Source organism: Acinonyx jubatus, chromosome D4 (genome assembly GCF_027475565.1).
Source record: "Acinonyx jubatus isolate Ajub_Pintada_27869175 chromosome D4, VMU_Ajub_asm_v1.0, whole genome shotgun sequence".
In the NCBI taxonomy this organism is placed as follows: Eukaryota; Metazoa; Chordata; class Mammalia; order Carnivora; family Felidae; genus Acinonyx; species Acinonyx jubatus.
In genome coordinates this window covers 23,262,143-23,280,270 of record NC_069391.1, presented here as the reverse complement: position 1 = coordinate 23,280,270, position 18,128 = coordinate 23,262,143, and the positions used below count along the sequence as shown (strand labels likewise).

Sequence of the window (18,128 nt, the reverse complement as noted above, 5' to 3'; positions counted from 1 at the left end):
TTTTCTGTGCAAAAGCTTTTTGGTTTGGGGTAGTCCCAAGTTCATTTTTGCTTTTTTTCCTGCCTGAGGAGATGCATTAGAAAAATGTGGCTAGGGCTGATGTCAGAGTACTAGGGCATTTTATACTTTCGAGTTTCTCACAGTCGGGTCTTTAGTCCACTTAGGTTTGTGTATGGTGTAAGAAAGTGGTCCAGTTTCATCTCTGGCATGTAGCTGCCCAATTTTCCCACTACCATCAATCGGAGACCATCTTCTCTCCATTGTATACTATTGTGTCTTTTGTCACAGGCTGACCACTAGGCTCTCTATTCTGTAGCACTCATCTATGAAACCCTTAATGTTCTTGCCTTTTATTAAAGACTAATGACTTCAACACTCTTTACCACTTAGGTAAGTATGTCTATCAGGCCTATAAAACCAGTCTCTTAAGATACTTTGAGGGAATCAAAGTTCCCATGGAAATGTTTGCAGAACTCCCTTGTGAGGCAACCACGAAGTTCTGCTAACTGATAGAATATGACTCAGTTACCACTAGCAAAACAGCAGCTCACTGTAACTTTTGAGACAGGAATCTCAAAACCAGAGAAATTCCTTCCTGGATGGACCTCAATTTTGGTCACGAGGATCAGTCAGAGGGGACTTGCCTGCTAGAAAAGAGAATACGATTTTCTCTGTTCATAGGAGTCAAACAATTTTAACATAGTACTCTATTACCTGCATTGCCCCCAACAAGATTTTTAACCTTAATCAATAGCCTAGGGCATCTTGGGTGACTCAGTTAAGTGTGCAACTCTTGATTTTGGCTCAGGTCATGATCTCACTGTTCCCAGGTTTGAGCCCCATGTCGGGCTCTGTGCCGACAGTGAGGAGCCTGCTTAGGATTCGGTCTCCCTCTCTTTCTGCCCCTCGCCTGTGCTCACTTGCTCTCAAAATAAACTTCAGGTGCCTCTTCTGCTGTCCCTTAAAAAACAAAAAACAAAATCAATGGCCACCGAGGTCACTAAGAAGTTATCACCTAATGGCCACATTTCACCTATTTGAAAGCTATTCAAAGACACCAGTTTTAAAAAGGGTAGAATTAATATTTTATTGTCACTTATAATCAGATGGCAGTTGGATATATAGTCTTCACACTTGATCTTTCCTTTTTTGTAAATAAAAAAAATTACAAGTTTTCAAGAGCCAATGGCTGGTTATGTTTTCAGAAAACATAATTAGATTAATTCATTGATGGTAGCTTCAAGTTTTTCCTTATTAGCTCCAGAAAATTCACCCACCTGTTAAGAGAATATTGAATTGCAGTTAGATGTAGCACCATAACCTTGTTTTGTGACTAAGCTATCACAGAATGGGGAAAGGAGGGGGAGAGCAGAGGGAGCGAGAGTATCATCTTACTTGAAAGACTGGTCGTTATCCAGAGATACATACATTTTAAGTTAAGAAACAAACACAAACTAAGAGGGGGGAATAAAAGCCCTGAAGGCTGAGGTACAATTTCTTACCCAAATCTCTCTCAAAGATAAGTGTACTTTATAAATATGAAGCACGAATCATGGTGGATCTTCAAACAAAGATCAATTTTCAATTAGATGTCCCAGTATGTACTGAAATCACTGAAGAATAACCTATTTAAATATTCTTAAAAGTAGACAATGGGGACAGGATTCCCAGTGTGAAGGAATAAGTCCCTTCAGTGTCTTAATTTACACCTTGTTTTCCTATTGTCCAGCTGGATTTAAGGTCAAATGTACCTACCTTCTGTCCCTTTTTAAAAAACTGGAAGGTTGGCATGCATTTGACTTCACACTCTGAAGCAACATCCTGTGTGGGGCAGGGGGAGGATGAAAACAAGACTGAGTATTAAGCTCTGGCATAAGTAATCCCAGATGTTCCTCCCCTGCCCCCCCCCCCCCCCCCCGTTATACACCTCATTTAAGCATATGAAGAACGACAGAATGAATGTAATGGCAGCACAAAACCCAAACTGGTTATAGTCTCAATGAAAATTAACATGTACTCCCCTCTTTGAGGGCCACCAATAAGAATGCTACTGGCCTCAGATATATACAGTGACCCAGTGAGCTGTTTAATCCAAATCTCAGCTAGTTCAAGTATAAAGAAGCAGTAACAAATTCTGCTGTACGTATGTATACTCAGGATTTTAATCTTAGCTATTCCTCAGAATTAGCACTTGTCTTCTTTGCTCCTAGTTTTCCGAACCTTTATTATGGGAATAGAGTCCATACATGAAGGTCATAAAGACTAAAACCCAGCGTGAGCAAGAGGAACAACAATTCACTTGCCCAAGAATTGTTCAAGAACAAAGTCCTATAACCCAAAGGCAAAGTTCCACACTGGTTTTTTTCTGCTTTTAATTAAACATTGACTTGTAGATTCTCAAACTTGGCTGCATATCAAGAAACAGAGGTCCCTGGAGTATCAAGCGTTCCTTAATTCTGTTACAGGAACACTAAATGAGAACCTCTAACACCCCCCTACCCCCACCATACCTTTTTCACACAGGGTTTGGAGGGAAATGCCTCAGGAAATGGTTGGGTTTGGACAAGCGTTCAGGTGAAAAGATCCATTAGGGATTGAAAATATCAGCATGGTCCTCAAGAGGCTTGGGAAAGAAATGTAGAACCACACAGCAGCTAAGGAGCAAAAAGCAGTGAAGGACAGCAACCAAGGAGGCTGAACTCTGAGAACCAGATTTCAGAAACCAAACAGTTTACAGAGGAAAGAAAGGCAACATGGTGACTTCTAATATATACAATTTGGGAGGGCACAGGACTATAAAAATGGAGTGATCTCTCTGAGCCACTGGTAATGGCAGTATGCCAGCTTATTAATTTGACCTCTTCCTCTGAGACTGGAAAGAAAAGTGTGGTTTTACAGCTTTATAAATTTGCATTGTTGGTAGCCTGGGCAGGAAGGGTAGTGGATAATACTGTTGGGAGTTCCTTTTGGGTATCCTTGACTCTTCCTCTAAATGCTGGCTAACACAGAGGCACAAGGACAGTAATGACTGGAGTAAAAATGGCTAACAGGTTCTGAACGCCTAGGGAAACTACTAAGAGCATGCGATAAGACCACCACATAAAATTCCAATGATTCCCTTGTAGCAAGAGCGTCCAAGATTGAAAACGTGGTGAAGAGTTGACAGGAAGACTATGAACTGCCCATGTCAAGGTTCTGGAGGAGTACTCAGAAAATCAGAAGATGGTAAGTTAGGCTGGGGGGCTGACTTAGGTAAAAGACTGAAAACTGGTCATCTGAGGGGCTGAATCTGATCCAGATACACTGCTTGGCTCATGCAAGAGCTTAAGAACAAATCTTTGCACTGGCTGCCCACTAGCAGATCCTTCCCACACTGGAGTATCTGGGAACACTGGGCTCATCCCTCACAGCACTGGGGAGAGCAGCTGTTTGGTACAGCCCCTTCCCTCTCTTACACACACGGAAGCCATCGGTTGGACACTACCTTTCATCCAGGCAGTTGGCAAAAGGCTCAAAGTAAAAGGGTGTTTGTGTTATATTCATGGTAGAAGGGCAGCAGCCTGGAAAGGATAAGCCACCCTCTTCCCCACTTATTTTTCCTTTCTTAATGTTTTATTTACCTTTTGAGAGAGCACAAGTGGTGCACAAGTGGAGGCAGAGACAGGGGGACCGAGGATCCAAAGCAGGCTCTTCACTGTTAACAGTGAGCCTGATGTGGGGCTCAAACTCAGGAACCACGAGATCATGGCCTGAGCCAGAGCTGGATGCTCAACTTGGACGCTCAACCTACTGAGCCATCCAGGTGCACTGCCCCCTCCCCCCCCCTTCTAATTAGAAACTCACCAGGGGAGTGAGCTGCATCACACACAAAGGCAGGTAAAACAGGGCTGGCCAGTCGTCATAACTTTCTGCTGAGAAAGCTTTATCAGCAGAAAATACAGGGTCTCGTCTCATTCAATGGATGTGACAGTCTAATCGATGCTCTCAGGATTCTGGATGTCTTCTGCCTCAACTAGCCAGAGACCAGCATTCCTGCGTTGGTACAACTGCTGAATTTACAATAAAATAAATCCTGGGGCACCTGAGTGGCTCAGTAGGTCAAGCTTCCATTCTCGATTCTGGCTCAAGTCATGATCTCATGGTTGATGGGATCAAGCCCCAAGTTGGGCTCTGTGCTGACAGTGCAGAGCCTGCTTGGGACTCTCTCAATGAGAGACTTATTAAAGAAGGGACTTATAAAAAACTAAATCCCCAAACTGGAAAATAGACGAATCTTCAGAAGTGGTGCCAAGGCTCTGTGATAGCATTTAAAAAATACTGGGGCATCTGCATGGCTCAGTCCATTAAATGTCTGACGCTTGATTTGGGCTCAGGTCACCATCTCATGGTTTATGAGCTCAAGCCTGCTTGGAATTCTCTTTCCTCTCAAAATAAGATGAACAAGATGTATTTTTTAAATTTTAAAAATTGCACTCAAATCTTTAACTAAAACTTTACCACGTAAAGCATTTAGAATTTGCTTTCATTAGGTGTGAAGGTGGTTTTGTTTTGCTTTGTTTATGGTATGGAATCCTAGGTCGCCTTGATTCCCAAAAGTGAGGCTTTGTTATTTCCAATTTCTGCACATCCTTGTGAATAAATCCTCAGACACATCTTAGGGCAAAAACCTTAAAGTGAAACTGATGGGCCTAGGAAGATCATTTTCATTTTATAGAAGTATAACCTACATTCAAGGCAAAAAACTGGAAGAAGGAAACCAGTCCTAATCTGTACAAGCCACCATAAACATCTCACTAGTGTACCTAAATGCTTTTCTTTATAAAACCTATGCTGCGTGCACAGTAACACACCTGTATACTCAGTATAATATATACATACAGTGGACTTTTCCCCGTGAAAAAGTACACAATCATTTTTTATGGCCTAATAGCAGTCGCTGTATGGAGGTATCATCACTGGAACTAGTCCACTGGTCAATAAGTAAAAGGCTTTGATTTTTGCTTAATGTAAACGCTTGCATCTTCCTATGCAAATATCTACATCCTGGGTCAATCACCACCCCTGGAAGTAGAACTGCTAAGACAAAGAACATGCTTTTGAAGAGGCTTCAAGCCCAGCGCAGAGCCAATGTGGGGCTTGGACTCGTAACTCTGAGATCAAGACCTGAGCTGAGATTAAGAGGTGGACACTTAACCAACTGAGCCACCCAGGCACCCCAAACATGCTCCTTTTCAAAGCTCTAGACACACATTCATATTGGGAGGTACTTCAGTACATACCAATTTCAGTATTTATCATGATTTTTGCCACCTAGTCTGACTTCACTTGATCAAATCCATCAGCCCTTCTCTACCCCATTCATTAAAAGTGCGAGCTTGAGCATTAAACAGACTTCAGGTCTGTGACTGAATTTTTCCAGGCCCATTTCCTCAGTGGCAAGAGTAAAAACAGTTCTGTTCTTGAGATTATGAAAGCCAGGGCCATCAATGTGCTTAACAGCTCCATCATTTCTGGAAATATGTTCAGTATTTACTAGGATTTTTGTTTGAATGTCTTCTAGGTTAGGGGCGCCTGGGTGGCTCAGCCAGTTGAGCATCCGGCTTCAGCTCAGGTCATGATCTCACGGTTCATGGGTTCGACAACTGTGCCAACAACTCAGAGCCCGGAACCTGCCTCGGATTCTGTGTCTCCTTCTCTCTCTGCCCCTCCCCCACTTGCACTCTCTCAAAAATAAACATGAGAAAACAAATTTTAATGGAGGTAGAAATGCAACATCTTAACTCCAAACTGTTAATGATTAATACATGTTTAAATAGACTTGATCCTATTTTTTTTTTTGAACTGTCTATTCTGTTCCATGCGTATACCTACCTACATTACAAGACTACATTGTTTTAATAAGGGCAGCTAATACACTGTATTTTTACGGGGCTTTTCCTTTCTCATTTTCCACAACTTCTCTCCCAATTAGTGTTTGTTTTTTAAAAATACTTTCCTGACTGTATTTTTTCAGAATGGCACACTGAGATCTAATCAGACCAACTTGGGAGTACTCCATTTAATAACACTGAGTCACTATCCAGGAACATAGTATGCCCATCTATTCATATCTTTTATGGACTTCAGTCAAGTTTTAGTTCATAACTAGCATTTGATCTCTACTCTCTAAAATTAGTATTTCTTTCTACTACTTGTTCTATGGACTAATTTGCCTATTCCTATAGTGACTTGAAAGGTATTCATACCTAAAAATTTAGTTACATTTGAAGCCTTAAACATTCTCGATCCTGTTTATCACGTTCCTCACTTAACTAGTCCACCCCCTAATGACACCCCCAACTCCTATTTTTTTGTAAACAATCTGGAATTTAAAAAAAATTACATAAAGCAAAATTCAGTTTTTACGGGGTGTTTAAGTTCTGGGAGTTCTGACAAATGCATAGTCAGGTAACATCAAAATCAAGATACAGACCGGTTCCCTTGCTCACCTACAATCTCCTCAGCAGCTCCTTGATACTCAAGTCCTCCCCTACCCCAATCTGTTCTCCATCCCTCTGGTTTTGCGCAATCTCAGATTTGTATACGTCTTTAGCAGTAAGTGTAATATAGTAAGACTACTTTTTCTCTTATTAAATTTAGTTTCATTGGTTTTCAGCTTAGAATTCCATACAGCCAAAGTATCTTCAAACCTGCTTTTGTCATTTCTACGAAGTCCTTCCTGGCTGTTCTAACCAAAACGGCAACATACGGCAGTTCTAAAAGGCTGCACAACCATAGGGTCTAAATTACTTTGTTTCTTGTTTTAGTTCACAAAATAAGTATCTTACCCTGTACAGAGTTGGGAGTAGAGTCCAGCATTTTCAAAAGGGCTGGTACCCCTCAAAATGATTTTGAGGGCCACATGGTGTGTCCACACCTCCTGATGGTCTGTTTGAATCTATTACACCTAAAAGCTAACTTCTTCCTGCCCAAGTGCTTACAGAGTCTTCTATTAAAACTGTATGTTGCTTATGCCAAAGACAGTACAAAGTACCCTAAGTCTGAAATTCAGCAGGAATTATCTGCACAAAAATTTAAACTAGTTCAGTCATTAATAATTTCATCCATTAATGATAGACTCTAATATGGACAAATGTGACTGATGTACTTTTTATCCCTTGTCTCGATTTTACAATCCAAATGAGGGGATGCTTTTACCTAGAGCTGCAAAGCAACTGGAGGATCTACTCCTGTGACTTGGAAATTCCCCGAGGAAAAACTGGCTGATTGTTTAATGAACTGCTTTTTGACAGAACTGGCAAGGAGGGTAATTCAGAATGGCGAGGTGAGTAGGCACTGACAGCAGTTATTACGTGTATGTGACCAACAGGTTCTTACTCCCTAACAGATCGAGAAGGCTATTTAGATGGTAACGGTAATAGTACCACAAAAGTAGTCAAAGAAAAATCCTGTACGGTGCTCAATCTTTAGAATATGGAGGCAAAGTGAAAAGTCCCCAACTTGTGAGAGGGTCACTCCAAGGTCTAGAAACGTTCAGGGTGTGTACTCTAACCAGACAGAAAGGAGGAGTTCTCTCACATAGAGTCCTTGACTGCTTTGCACATCTCCTTCCCCGAGGTTTTGGACTCAGGCAGTGAGAGCACCTGTCCTCGGTCCAGCAAGGTGCAAGAGTCCACCCTGGCAGGCTCTGCTTCAACTGACCTAGCCCTCCTCTTGTGCTGTAGCCCCATCACCTGCTCTATGCAGGCAACTGTCATCAGAGCTCTCATGAGGATTAAGTGACCTAACGCGGGCAGAGCACCTAGCAGGTTCTTCCTCTCACATAAAAACTTTGGAGAGTCGCTTGCTATCTGATAGGGCCATAGTACCAGTCAGAAATTTCTCTAGTCCCTTCCAGGTGCCATTTTCACATGCCTACAGTGATCATATAAAAAAAAAAAGTTGTAAATTAGGTTTAGATCGGGAGCTAGAATTTTTTTCCCAAGCACATGCTATCTACTGTCATTTTCTTAAAACTCTGCGACACATCACAACAGTAACGTCATCATTTAATAAATGCATTCTACACCCACTACGCTTTACCACAGCCAAGTAAATAAGACAGGGTCTCTCATCCCAAGAAACTTATAGGCACTAATGGTAAAGGACAGACAAAAGAATACACCACTAGCTAAGATTCACCGAACGTGTGCCAGGCACTGTTCTCGGCACCTTCTATGTATTATGTCATGGAATCCTGACAGCTACTACTTTATGATGTTGGATAAGCACTGCCATCTTACGGAGGCTCAAACAGGCACAGCTGATAAAGGATGGAGCTGGAAAATAAGGCAGGCCACCTAAATATGGGGTCCTCCCCAATCTACTACCATAAACGCAAGGGGAAAGGAGGGGCAGAGGACATCATGGAGACACAGAGGAAAGGGAACTTAGTCCAGGTATAAAAGGGGGTAAGTGGAGAAAGGTTCCCGGAGAAGATGTGAAGCATATGACTAGGAGTTTGTTAGGTATGAAAGGGAAGGATGAGCCAATTAGATAGAGAGGACCTCACCAGTAAAGGTATGAGTGTAGAATGAGAAAAGGTGCTTAGAAAAAGCGATTTGGTGTCGACAGGTGCTTACAGGTTTGGAAAGTACTGCCACATACTTGTTTTTATAAACCTTTCAGGACCTTTACTAAACATTCCAGGTTTGCTCAATGAAAAAGCCACACTTGGAGGTTGATGGGGCACGTGTCAAGATCCGGGCACAGAGAAGAACCAGAGCTGAAGGGAGGAGAGGCTGGCCTAAAGGAGAAGTCCTGCAGCCAGGCCTGGAACCCGCGTGAGCACCCTTACTGCCGTATCATACCCTACACCCTCCTGCCCCACTGGGGCTAAGGGAAAAATGTGCATGTATCTGTAAAGAACTCCCAGGTGCTGTTCTTGAACACGAACAGGCACACTCCTAGTTCAGTGGGCTGGTTACGAGGCAAGTCATGTGCCAGGAACTCGATCTGCACCCACCCTACACCAGAGCCTCCTCTACAGTACCGCATCTTAAATCCTGACTCTGCCACTAACTGTAACTCCATGGATCACTCCTCTGTGTTTATCCTCATCTGTAAAATGGGGATGGATAGCAGAAAGGCATCTGGAACAGACCTGGGATGAACAAGTATTTGTAATGCTAATGTAACGCTAACACAGAATGCTAAACAAGTATTTGTAAAGTTAATTTCCCCTAAATTACACTTGGCTCTCTATCAAGCACCTTGGTGTCTGTTCTTTCAAACATCTGGGCTTTCTAATTGATTAAAATCAAGCAAGATGATTGTGACTACACTTTCTCATGTCACTAGTTCACAAAGAATCTTAAGAGCGGTCTCACAATTTTCCAGTCTATGGATTTAGTTATAATCAAATTCAATTTCGATTTAATGAGCGTCTCAACTTTTAGAAAGGTGAGCAGTAAGGTAGAGCAGCCTCAACCATCTGTTTTTATGCTTATTTTATGATATGATATACAAAGCTCCTGAGAGCTAGGATTAAGCTCATAATTGGCACGATGACTTTTTTTAGCGAGGGCTGTAGTCCCGGTATTATTTGACATGTATGAAAACAAGCCCTTCCAGTTCCAAGGAAAAGGCCAATGTGAAAAGCTCAGTAGTATTCCAAATTTCCAGTCACGTACCTGACAGTCATCCACGTCTACTTCAAGGAACACCACGTTGGAATACTTCTCAGAGAGGGACTGGAAAATTTAAAAAAATCCAGAAAGATTCAGAACTGGGTAATGGCAGTCACTATACTCAAGCTTCTTAAACAGAAACCATGATAAAAGTAGAAACTACTAATTAAAGATCTAAAGATTCAGACTAGAGACCAGGTAAGCACCAAGGACATACAGTTTCTCTGAATCAGATTCCTCCTAGTATAAAAGAATTTGACACGTCAAGCTCTGAGGCCTGAATTTCAAACAGGGCCTGGGTTTCAACTCCAAGAAAAGCAAAAACCATTTAAGACAGTTCTGACAGTTGTCTTCACTGGGCTACACATGTGTCAAAAGCAATTACTGAAGTTGTTACACTACTGCTTCTACACCAAAGGTTCAACAACAACAACAAACACTGTCCTTTCCTGGCTTTGTGACCACCCACTCGAAACAGAATCTCTTACAAAACAGAACTGATTTCATACTCACATGAAAGAAGGGCTTGATCATTTTGCAAGGTCCACACCACGTGGCAGAGAAATCAACTACTACAAGTTTTTCCCCTGCACTGTTCAAGGCTTCCTGAAAAGCATACTAAGGAGAAAAAAAGAAACGCATAGGTTAAACAGCTTCCTCTATTTCCCAAAGCCCTGATCAAACTTGATAGAATGTGATACAAAGAACAATTCAAAGGTACTGCTTTTTAAAAATCTAAGAAGCTAAAATGAACCAAACAAACTGAAAAAAATCCTACAGAGTTGATAAGACGAAACAAGTATGATGTATATAGTTTATCTATATTCAACTGAGCAAATTAAAATAAAGACATTTGTATTACATTTCCACATCAAATCTAGGTCAATGGTAAACATTCACTAAATGGGTATCAACTCATAGAGGGTCATTTCAATTGAATAAGTCACAAAGGCACAGAATTTTGCAATGTTAAAAGCTAATACTTTATTGGGGCCCCTGGGTGCTTCAGTCAGTTAAGTGTCTGACTTTTGATCTCAGCTCAGGTCATGATTTCACAGTTATTGGGCTCTGTGCTGACAGCACAGAGCCTGCTTGGGATTCTCTCTCACTCTCTTCCTGCCCTTTCCCCACTTGTGCTCTCTCAGATAAATCAACTTAAAAGCTATTACTTTATTAATTAAAATGGTCTATAGTGGAACATGTCAAAAGCTTTAAAAAAAAAATCAAGGAAAAAATATCAAGGAAAATAAACCTCCTCCAAACGTTTACACTCAGGCAGTCACTGTTGACATTAGGCATATTTCCTTATACTCCCTTTAGTGGAGTTTCCAGAGATGAGATCATACTGCTTATGGTTGATGTCTGCCCTTTATCTCAAAACTCTGCTCTTACTGGTGACCAAATAATAGTTTTAGTTCTTCATGCAAAGAAGTTTCCTTAAATGTTTTTTTGCATTAGAAATGTCAAATAAAATTCCAGCAGTGAGACATGATCAAGAAATCCCTTACCACCCATCTCCCTGAGTCATTTACCAATGGTTTTGATATTGTAACCCTAGGAACCTAACCTTGGAGTTAACAAGGGGCTGCTTTTTAATCAAATTTAATCAGTGCTTACCGAAACTGGGGCAACAAAGAGAAACCAAAACATAAACATCTGTATCTGAAGTCTAGGTTTTCTTCAAGGGAAAAATGCTGGTCACATTGGTTTAATGAAAAACTAACGTTCCCCTCCCTTGAAAGCTAAGAATCATATCAGATCTGATCCACTAAAGGAAAGTAAATACCATTTAAAAAAAAAAAATTTAAAGTGAATTCCTCTGCAGGACAGTTACTTTTCTATATTTCTAATTTCCAACTCCTGTTTTTTGGTGAAGCAATTCACAAGTGGCATTCCCATGTCATGACTTCTATAACCTTTTCAGTTATTCAGGTACAAACTCTCACCCCACCTTCAGGGTGTGGGGAGATATTAGGTGTGTGTGAGGGAATGGGGAGAGAGAACAAGTTAGAATTATAGAAATCATTTTTCCAAACCATCACCATGTTTTCCGGATGAATTTAATGCAAAGCCTTCACTAACATGATTTTTTAAAAGGTCAAACTAGCCATTCTACTGCAAGAACCAGGTTAGACAGGAAAAAAGTCAATGAATGATAACGTCCAATCAGATGAATGCACGGTTTTGTGAACATGGTTGGCTCCCAGTAAATACTTGAGATTACTTTCAACACAAAATATTATTCAAACACTCTCAAAGGTTCCCTCAAACCTTTTGATTTGCTGAATCAAATTCTAGCAAAACTACGTAAAATTCTGAAGAAAAAAAAAAAAAAGCCATGCAACAACTTTTGGCTTAACTGAAGAGTTACAGAGCCAGGTATGTGTAGAGGTCACAACAAATTCTCTTCTCCTGATACTTAAGTTGGTCTTAAAGAGACATCAATTGGAAAATGATTCAAGATTATCTCACGAGGTCTAACTCCCAGAAATTAACTATGAGGATAAATAAAGGTCCCCACCACGGACATAAATACTCAGAAAACAAAACAATATATTTGGGGTAGATAAGAACAGATTCTAGGATTTCTTTTCCTAAACATACCCATTCTGAAGTTAATTAACAAGCATGAACACTTATGTATAGAAGGTAGGCGTTCAATAAATGGCCGATGCTATTCTTAAAAAACAACACACAACTGGGTTGATTTCTTTCTCATCACACATTTACAGTCCACTTATATCTAAAATAGATCCCAGTGACTCTAAACTATCACACTTCAGAAAGAGAGGTCTTGGATGGCCAATGGCACCAACTTTAGCCCATCAGGATGGAAATCTAAGGTGTGTTCAATATTTACTAGTAACATTCAAATGAGTTTAACTTTTGATTAATGCCTCTGGGTCATAATTTTGAAGGTCAACTGATTATCAGGGTCTTTAGGCCCCAGGCTGTAGTCCTTTCTTGTGTAACCAATCTCCAGTCACCTTTGTACACATCTTCCATTAATGAGGGGAGGAGGACGCCATAACTATGACAGCTAAAATGGGGAAAGACTGAAAGGTGTGTTCTAGGAATCAATCGATTTGTTTGTAGTGTATGGGGATTCTGAGACAACTACTATAAGCCACTCAAAGTCCTACTCTTTTAATGGGTTCTCACCCCTTAGGTTATACTGATGACCTGGCCAGACCCTGGAGAACAACCTGTGAACTGGTATTTGTCACTCAGTAGGTACTGAATAAAAATAGGAGGAACAAAACTCAATGACCTTTCCAACAAATGAGAGGGCTGCTAATTTTAATCTAAAAGTTCACACAATAATAATAAAAAGGATGCCATTAGGAAAAAAAAAATCAAGGACAAGCATATAATGAACTATAATCAATCAACATATATATAGGGAAAAGTTCAGCATCACTAAAATAAGATACAAGACCATTTTTCTTATTAATGATTTGGTCAAAGTTAGGGGGGGAATGTCACTGTTGATGGGGGTGGAGTAAAAGCACTGTCCTATGTGGTTTGGGCATTTACAAACCTGAAATAAAAGGTTCATGTCCCTTGACCCAATCGCTGCACTGGAGACCCTAAAAACTGCCTGAATGTCCAGCAATGTGTTCAGATACTCAAATGATTACAAAAGCTTCTAACTACCTGAAAAGGGCTCAGGCTAAACTTGGGGGGCGGGGTGGGGGACGGGTAGGGAGAGGCTCAGAAAACAGGATACATAATTTCAACTACTTTGCAGGTGTTTCTAGGAAACAGGAGATCTGTCTCTCGCCAAAATTTCTACAAGGACCATATACGTTTCCTGATTATAAAAGTAACAAAAAGGGACCATTACAGAGAAACTTCCATTTTCAAAGCCACCCCAGCACCTCTGAGGTCCAGACATTCAAGGCGGGCGAGGGCTTGGGATGGGAGGTACCGCAGGGTAAACGCTTTGGAGAGGTTTTCCACTGTTCGAGCAACATCAATGTTCTCCCACTCACTTTTTTGACTGCATTTAACAAACACTTCTTGAGTGGCTACTGCATACCAACCAGACGCTATGTCAGGCTCAGTTTCCTGAGCAGCAGGGCATTAGGCTCGCAATAACTCTCGATGATGGAACACTATCCTGGACATTGCTAATAGGGCAGAACCACCACCTGGCGCGCCCGCCTCGGGGGCACTCCTGGCTGCAGCGAAAACCCCCGACCGTGGGTGAATCACGGATGGGCAGGGCAGAGGAGGCCCCTGGGCCCAGTCTTGGGGACTGAGTCATTCCAAAGCCAGGGCTGCCGGAAACACGCCCAGCGCCGCAAGAGGAGGAGTCCCGAGGGCGCGGCCCCGGCCTCACTTCCTTGCGGCCACCTGGGCCCCTTGGGCCTAGAGGCCGGACTCGTACTTGCGAGGGGGGCTCCAGACCAGAGCCGCCCCCTGGCGTGGAGACAGCACTCGCCAAATCTGGCGCCGGGCAGCGATGGAGGCGCCCGGGGTCTTCGGCCCGGATACGCTCCCAGGGGAGCTCACGCTGCCCGCCCAACGTGGGTGATCACACCGCCCACCGGGGAGGGAGTGGCGGCCCGCAACCCCGCGCCTCCTTCAAGGGGCCCTCCATCTCTTTGCCCGGCCCGTATCCAGAGACGGACCGGGGCCAAGGGCAGACTTCATCCCCTCAACACGGGCTTTCCGACCACGGGGGTGCAGGAGGCGCCGTGGGGGGACGCCTGGCGCACCGGACACAGGCAGCGGGGGGCACCCGGAGCACGCCATCCAGAGCGCCCTCGCCCCTCTCCTCCCTTCCTCCGGGGCGTGCTCGGCCGCCTCGGGCGCGCCCAGGCCCGGGCTTCCCGCAGTCTCAGGCCGGACCGTCGCGTCCCCTTCCCCCAGGCTGCGGAGGGGCGCTTGCCCACCTCCCGCCCTCGCCCTCCCTGGCTACGGAGGCTGCGCGTCGCGTCCTGGCCTTCCCCGAGAGGCGCGTACCTTGCTCTCGATCTGCTTCACCATCTTGGCGGCTGGGGTCTGACAAGCTACTGTACAGACCGATGAAGGCGGATCGTAAACGCCGGACAGAGCTCGCACAGGGCTCAGCCCGCCTTCCCTTTATAGCAACTGGGGCGGGGCGGTCGGGCGCGCGCGGCGTGCGTGTTGCGGGGGCGCGCCCGCTCGGGCCGCCCGCGCCCGCCTAGGCGCCCAGGCCAGGCCCCGCCTCCCGGAACCGTCGGGACGTCCGCTAGGGGCGGGGCCTCCCCGGGGGCGGGGCCGGCGCGGGGGCTGGGCGGGGCCCCAGGGAGTGACCAGGACTCAAAGCCGGTGGCTCCGCCCGCCTGTCCCCGTCCCAGCTGGGACCCGGGATCTGTCGGGGTGGCCGAGCGGCTTACGGGACGCGCACACTGTGCACGAGGGGGTGGGCAGGCGGGGACGCGGACGGCCACCCCCAGAGCCACAGGGCCACCTGGGAAGGGGTCAGCCGGCCTTAACCAAACGCCCCTGGGTTTGTGAAGGGGCCGCTTAGGCAGGGGTGGATTCCTCGAAAAGGCCCGCTATGCTCCCGCCCTCCAGCCCCGCAAACCCCACAAAGTGCTGAGTAACGCTGACCAGGAAGTATCTCTGCGCCCTCCTTTCTGGAGCTTATCGCGATGGTTTTCTTCTCTTCCTTTCTTCTTGTTCTTTTACTTTCACCCTTGAAAACGCTGCTCCAGCGTGACACTGCAGTTTGGGGTGGTAAAGACTGCCGGGAACGGGCCGGGCTCTTGACGAGCAGACAGCTGCAGGCGGTGTTCTTGGCGGCTAGAGGGATGCAGGTGTGACCACGAGCTCCTCCCGACCTACCTGAGTCCCAGTGTTACTTTATGTAAAATGGGAACCATGAATAGTCTCTAACTCAGAGTGGTGGTGTTTTGAGAATTAAATAAAGTGCTTGGAAAGTGATTAAGACAAGTGCTTGGCACGGAGTAGGCACTCAATAAATAGTTATAATTAAAGCCGTTGTGAGTACTAATTAGGCTTGCTTGGTGTCGTGGAGCGGGGCATGCTGGTCTTGGCGATCTTATATTTATCATGGCGCCAGTACACACGTTTGAGTTTTTTTCTACCCGTGGTAGAACCTGGAAGAGAGAAGTGGGTCGTTTGTGTTGATCCAGGGATGCATTTGCAGGTTGGGTCTGGCAGCAGTGGAGTTGTGTTAGCAGGCAGTGTAAAGCCGAGGGCCCATCAGCAGCGGGAAGTGAAGGTGGAGAACTTGCTGAGCTGGAGAGAGGAATGAAGGCATTGACGTGGGATGATGTCGGGTGGGGGTCTGGGCAGGAATTTTCAGGGTGGAACAACTCTGGATGAAGCTACATGTAGGTGTGATTGGCTGGGATGGTGAAACGGTCCCCTGCCTTCCTTCTCCCTGCTCTTGCAAACAGAGGAAGGAAGAAAACCAGAGGTTTTGAACCTATTGTGCAAACCTTCTACAGGGTTGAGGAGCACATGGCCACGAGTAAGGCTATAGACAAGACACACGTTCTGAGGAGTGGCCTGATTGCAGAAACTTTCCCAGGAGAATAAGGACTAGTGGGGCAGAAGAGGTTTTATGGGGTACCAGGACAGAATATATAACTGCTTTTCTGTTGCTGTGTCTTTGGCCCAACTTAAATCCCAGTTTTGGGGCCTTTCCATTAGTTGGTACATTTACATGGGCAATGGCAGTAAATCATGTGCTGTACAAAGGGGGAGGTACAGACCTTCTATGACCATCCAGACCACCCTCAGCTGATATCTCCTCTTCTCCAAGGACCTTCCAGATATACAATGACTCAGTTGGAAGAGGTACTGACTGCCCGCCACCTTCACAGGACCAATATAGAGTGGATATGGGGGATGCTACAATTTTAGAGAACATGAACTAGGAGGCTAGCATGTATGTTAAGAGCCCAGACTCTGCACTTAGACTCTGTGTTCACATTCCCACTCTACCACTTAGGAGCTGGGTAACTCTAGAAGAGTCTAAATAGCCTTTCTGTGCCTCAGTTTCCTCATCTATAAAATGGGGATAATAATACTTCATGCTATTAACAAGGGCCGAGTGAGCTAAAATATATGTAAGCTGCTTAGAAGTATGCCGGGTCACAGTAAATGCTACATGAGCTATGATTACAGGCTATTAAGTGGAATGGTGAAATCCCTCTGGAATGATGGCAGAGGTGGAAGTGGAGACTATAAAACAGGTGTCAGAATCCTAAGTGAATTAAGTGATCAGGAATCAGTAATGAACAGTGAGCTCTATAACATGCCTCTCAAAGGAAAAGGATTTTTGTCCCCAAGAGTGGAAGAAAAATGAACTAAACCTGGCCCTAAAGAACAAGTCCCCGACCTGGAGGGACATGGGAAACTTGTGTCCCATTGTGGCAAGGAGGTGACATCCTGGGAGGCAAGTGAGGTGCAGGGGAATTGTTTGGGACAGCCCAGTGAGGATTTGTTTGGGTAGAGAAGTAGAGGTTAAGAAGAGGAGAGACAGGGTGATGTAAAGGCCTCCATTTGAGGGGTCAGTTCTGTGTCTTAGAACTCCCAGCTATAAGAAGAAATTCCAACTCAAACCGACTCACACCAAAAAGAGAATTAGCAACTCATATTACCAAGAGCTCCAGAGGTCTAAAGATGTCACAGGGCCACCTTCTCTACGGTTTCTTTCTCGGTAGGCTTGCCACCTTATGTGAGACTAGCCCCGGCCACTCTAGGCTTAGATTCCTACCAGCCCCATAGTCCTGAAAGAAAAGCTTTCCTTTCCTTTGTTCTAGGAAATGTTCTGGAGGCTGACCTTCATTGACTTGAGTTGGGGGGTGGGGAGGGAGGGCAGCCACCTTGCTTGAACCATTTTAACCAGAAGTGAGGAAATCCAGAGGGTAAGCAGAGAAAAGGGAAATGGATGCGGGACAGGCAAAAATGGCACTTCCATGTCATCAAGCAGAACAGGAACAAGTAGCATGGGTGATGGACTTGCTTCACGTTTCTGGGTCAGCTCAGCCTGAGGCTCCATGGGGGACTGGAAAACTAGGTTTGCGGTCTTTGTATAGGTCTGAATTTGAAGAAAATGCAGCTCTAGGGTTTCTAAAGCAAGCTTTTTCTCAGATCATAGATTTCCCTAAGTGTGGCCCTTGACCATCTCATTCAGCATAGCTGGGGGTACTTGATGACACTGGACCACACCCAGACACATGCATGGAATAACAATTTTTTGAGGTAGATCCATGGGATCTGCATTTCAAAGAAATATCCTTTGGAAATATCCACTATGGAAAACAATTTGGAGGTTCCTCAAAACTTTAATAATAGAAATACCATATGATGCCGTAATTCCACCAGTAGGTATTTACCCAAAGAAAATGGAAACACTAATTTGAAAAGATGTATGCCCTTCTATGCTTATTGCAAGATTATTTCTAGTAGCCAAGATATGGAAGCAGCCCAGTGTCCATGGATAGATGAGTT

At 44.4% G+C, this 18,128-nt stretch overlaps 1 protein-coding gene and 1 long non-coding RNA gene across 2 annotated transcripts; one reads left to right on the top strand and one right to left on the bottom strand.

The window, feature by feature from the left end:
* Positions 1-1,061: 1,061 nt before the first annotated feature.
* On the bottom strand, positions 1,062-14,846 carry TXN (thioredoxin). The gene is made up of 5 exons (XM_027034809.2): positions 14,640-14,846; positions 10,182-10,286; positions 9,672-9,731; positions 1,756-1,821; positions 1,062-1,277 (listed from the first exon to the last, which is right to left on the bottom strand). The coding sequence occupies exons 1-5, from the start codon at positions 14,661-14,663 to the stop codon at positions 1,215-1,217; spliced, it is 318 nt and encodes a 105-aa protein (XP_026890610.1). The 5' UTR covers positions 14,664-14,846; the 3' UTR covers positions 1,062-1,214.
* LOC128312137 (uncharacterized) lies at positions 1,273-12,009 on the top strand. The gene is made up of 2 exons (XR_008291042.1): positions 1,273-7,324; positions 8,689-12,009. It is a non-coding gene; the product is annotated as an uncharacterized LOC128312137 (long non-coding RNA).
* Positions 14,847-18,128: the final 3,282 nt, after the last annotated feature.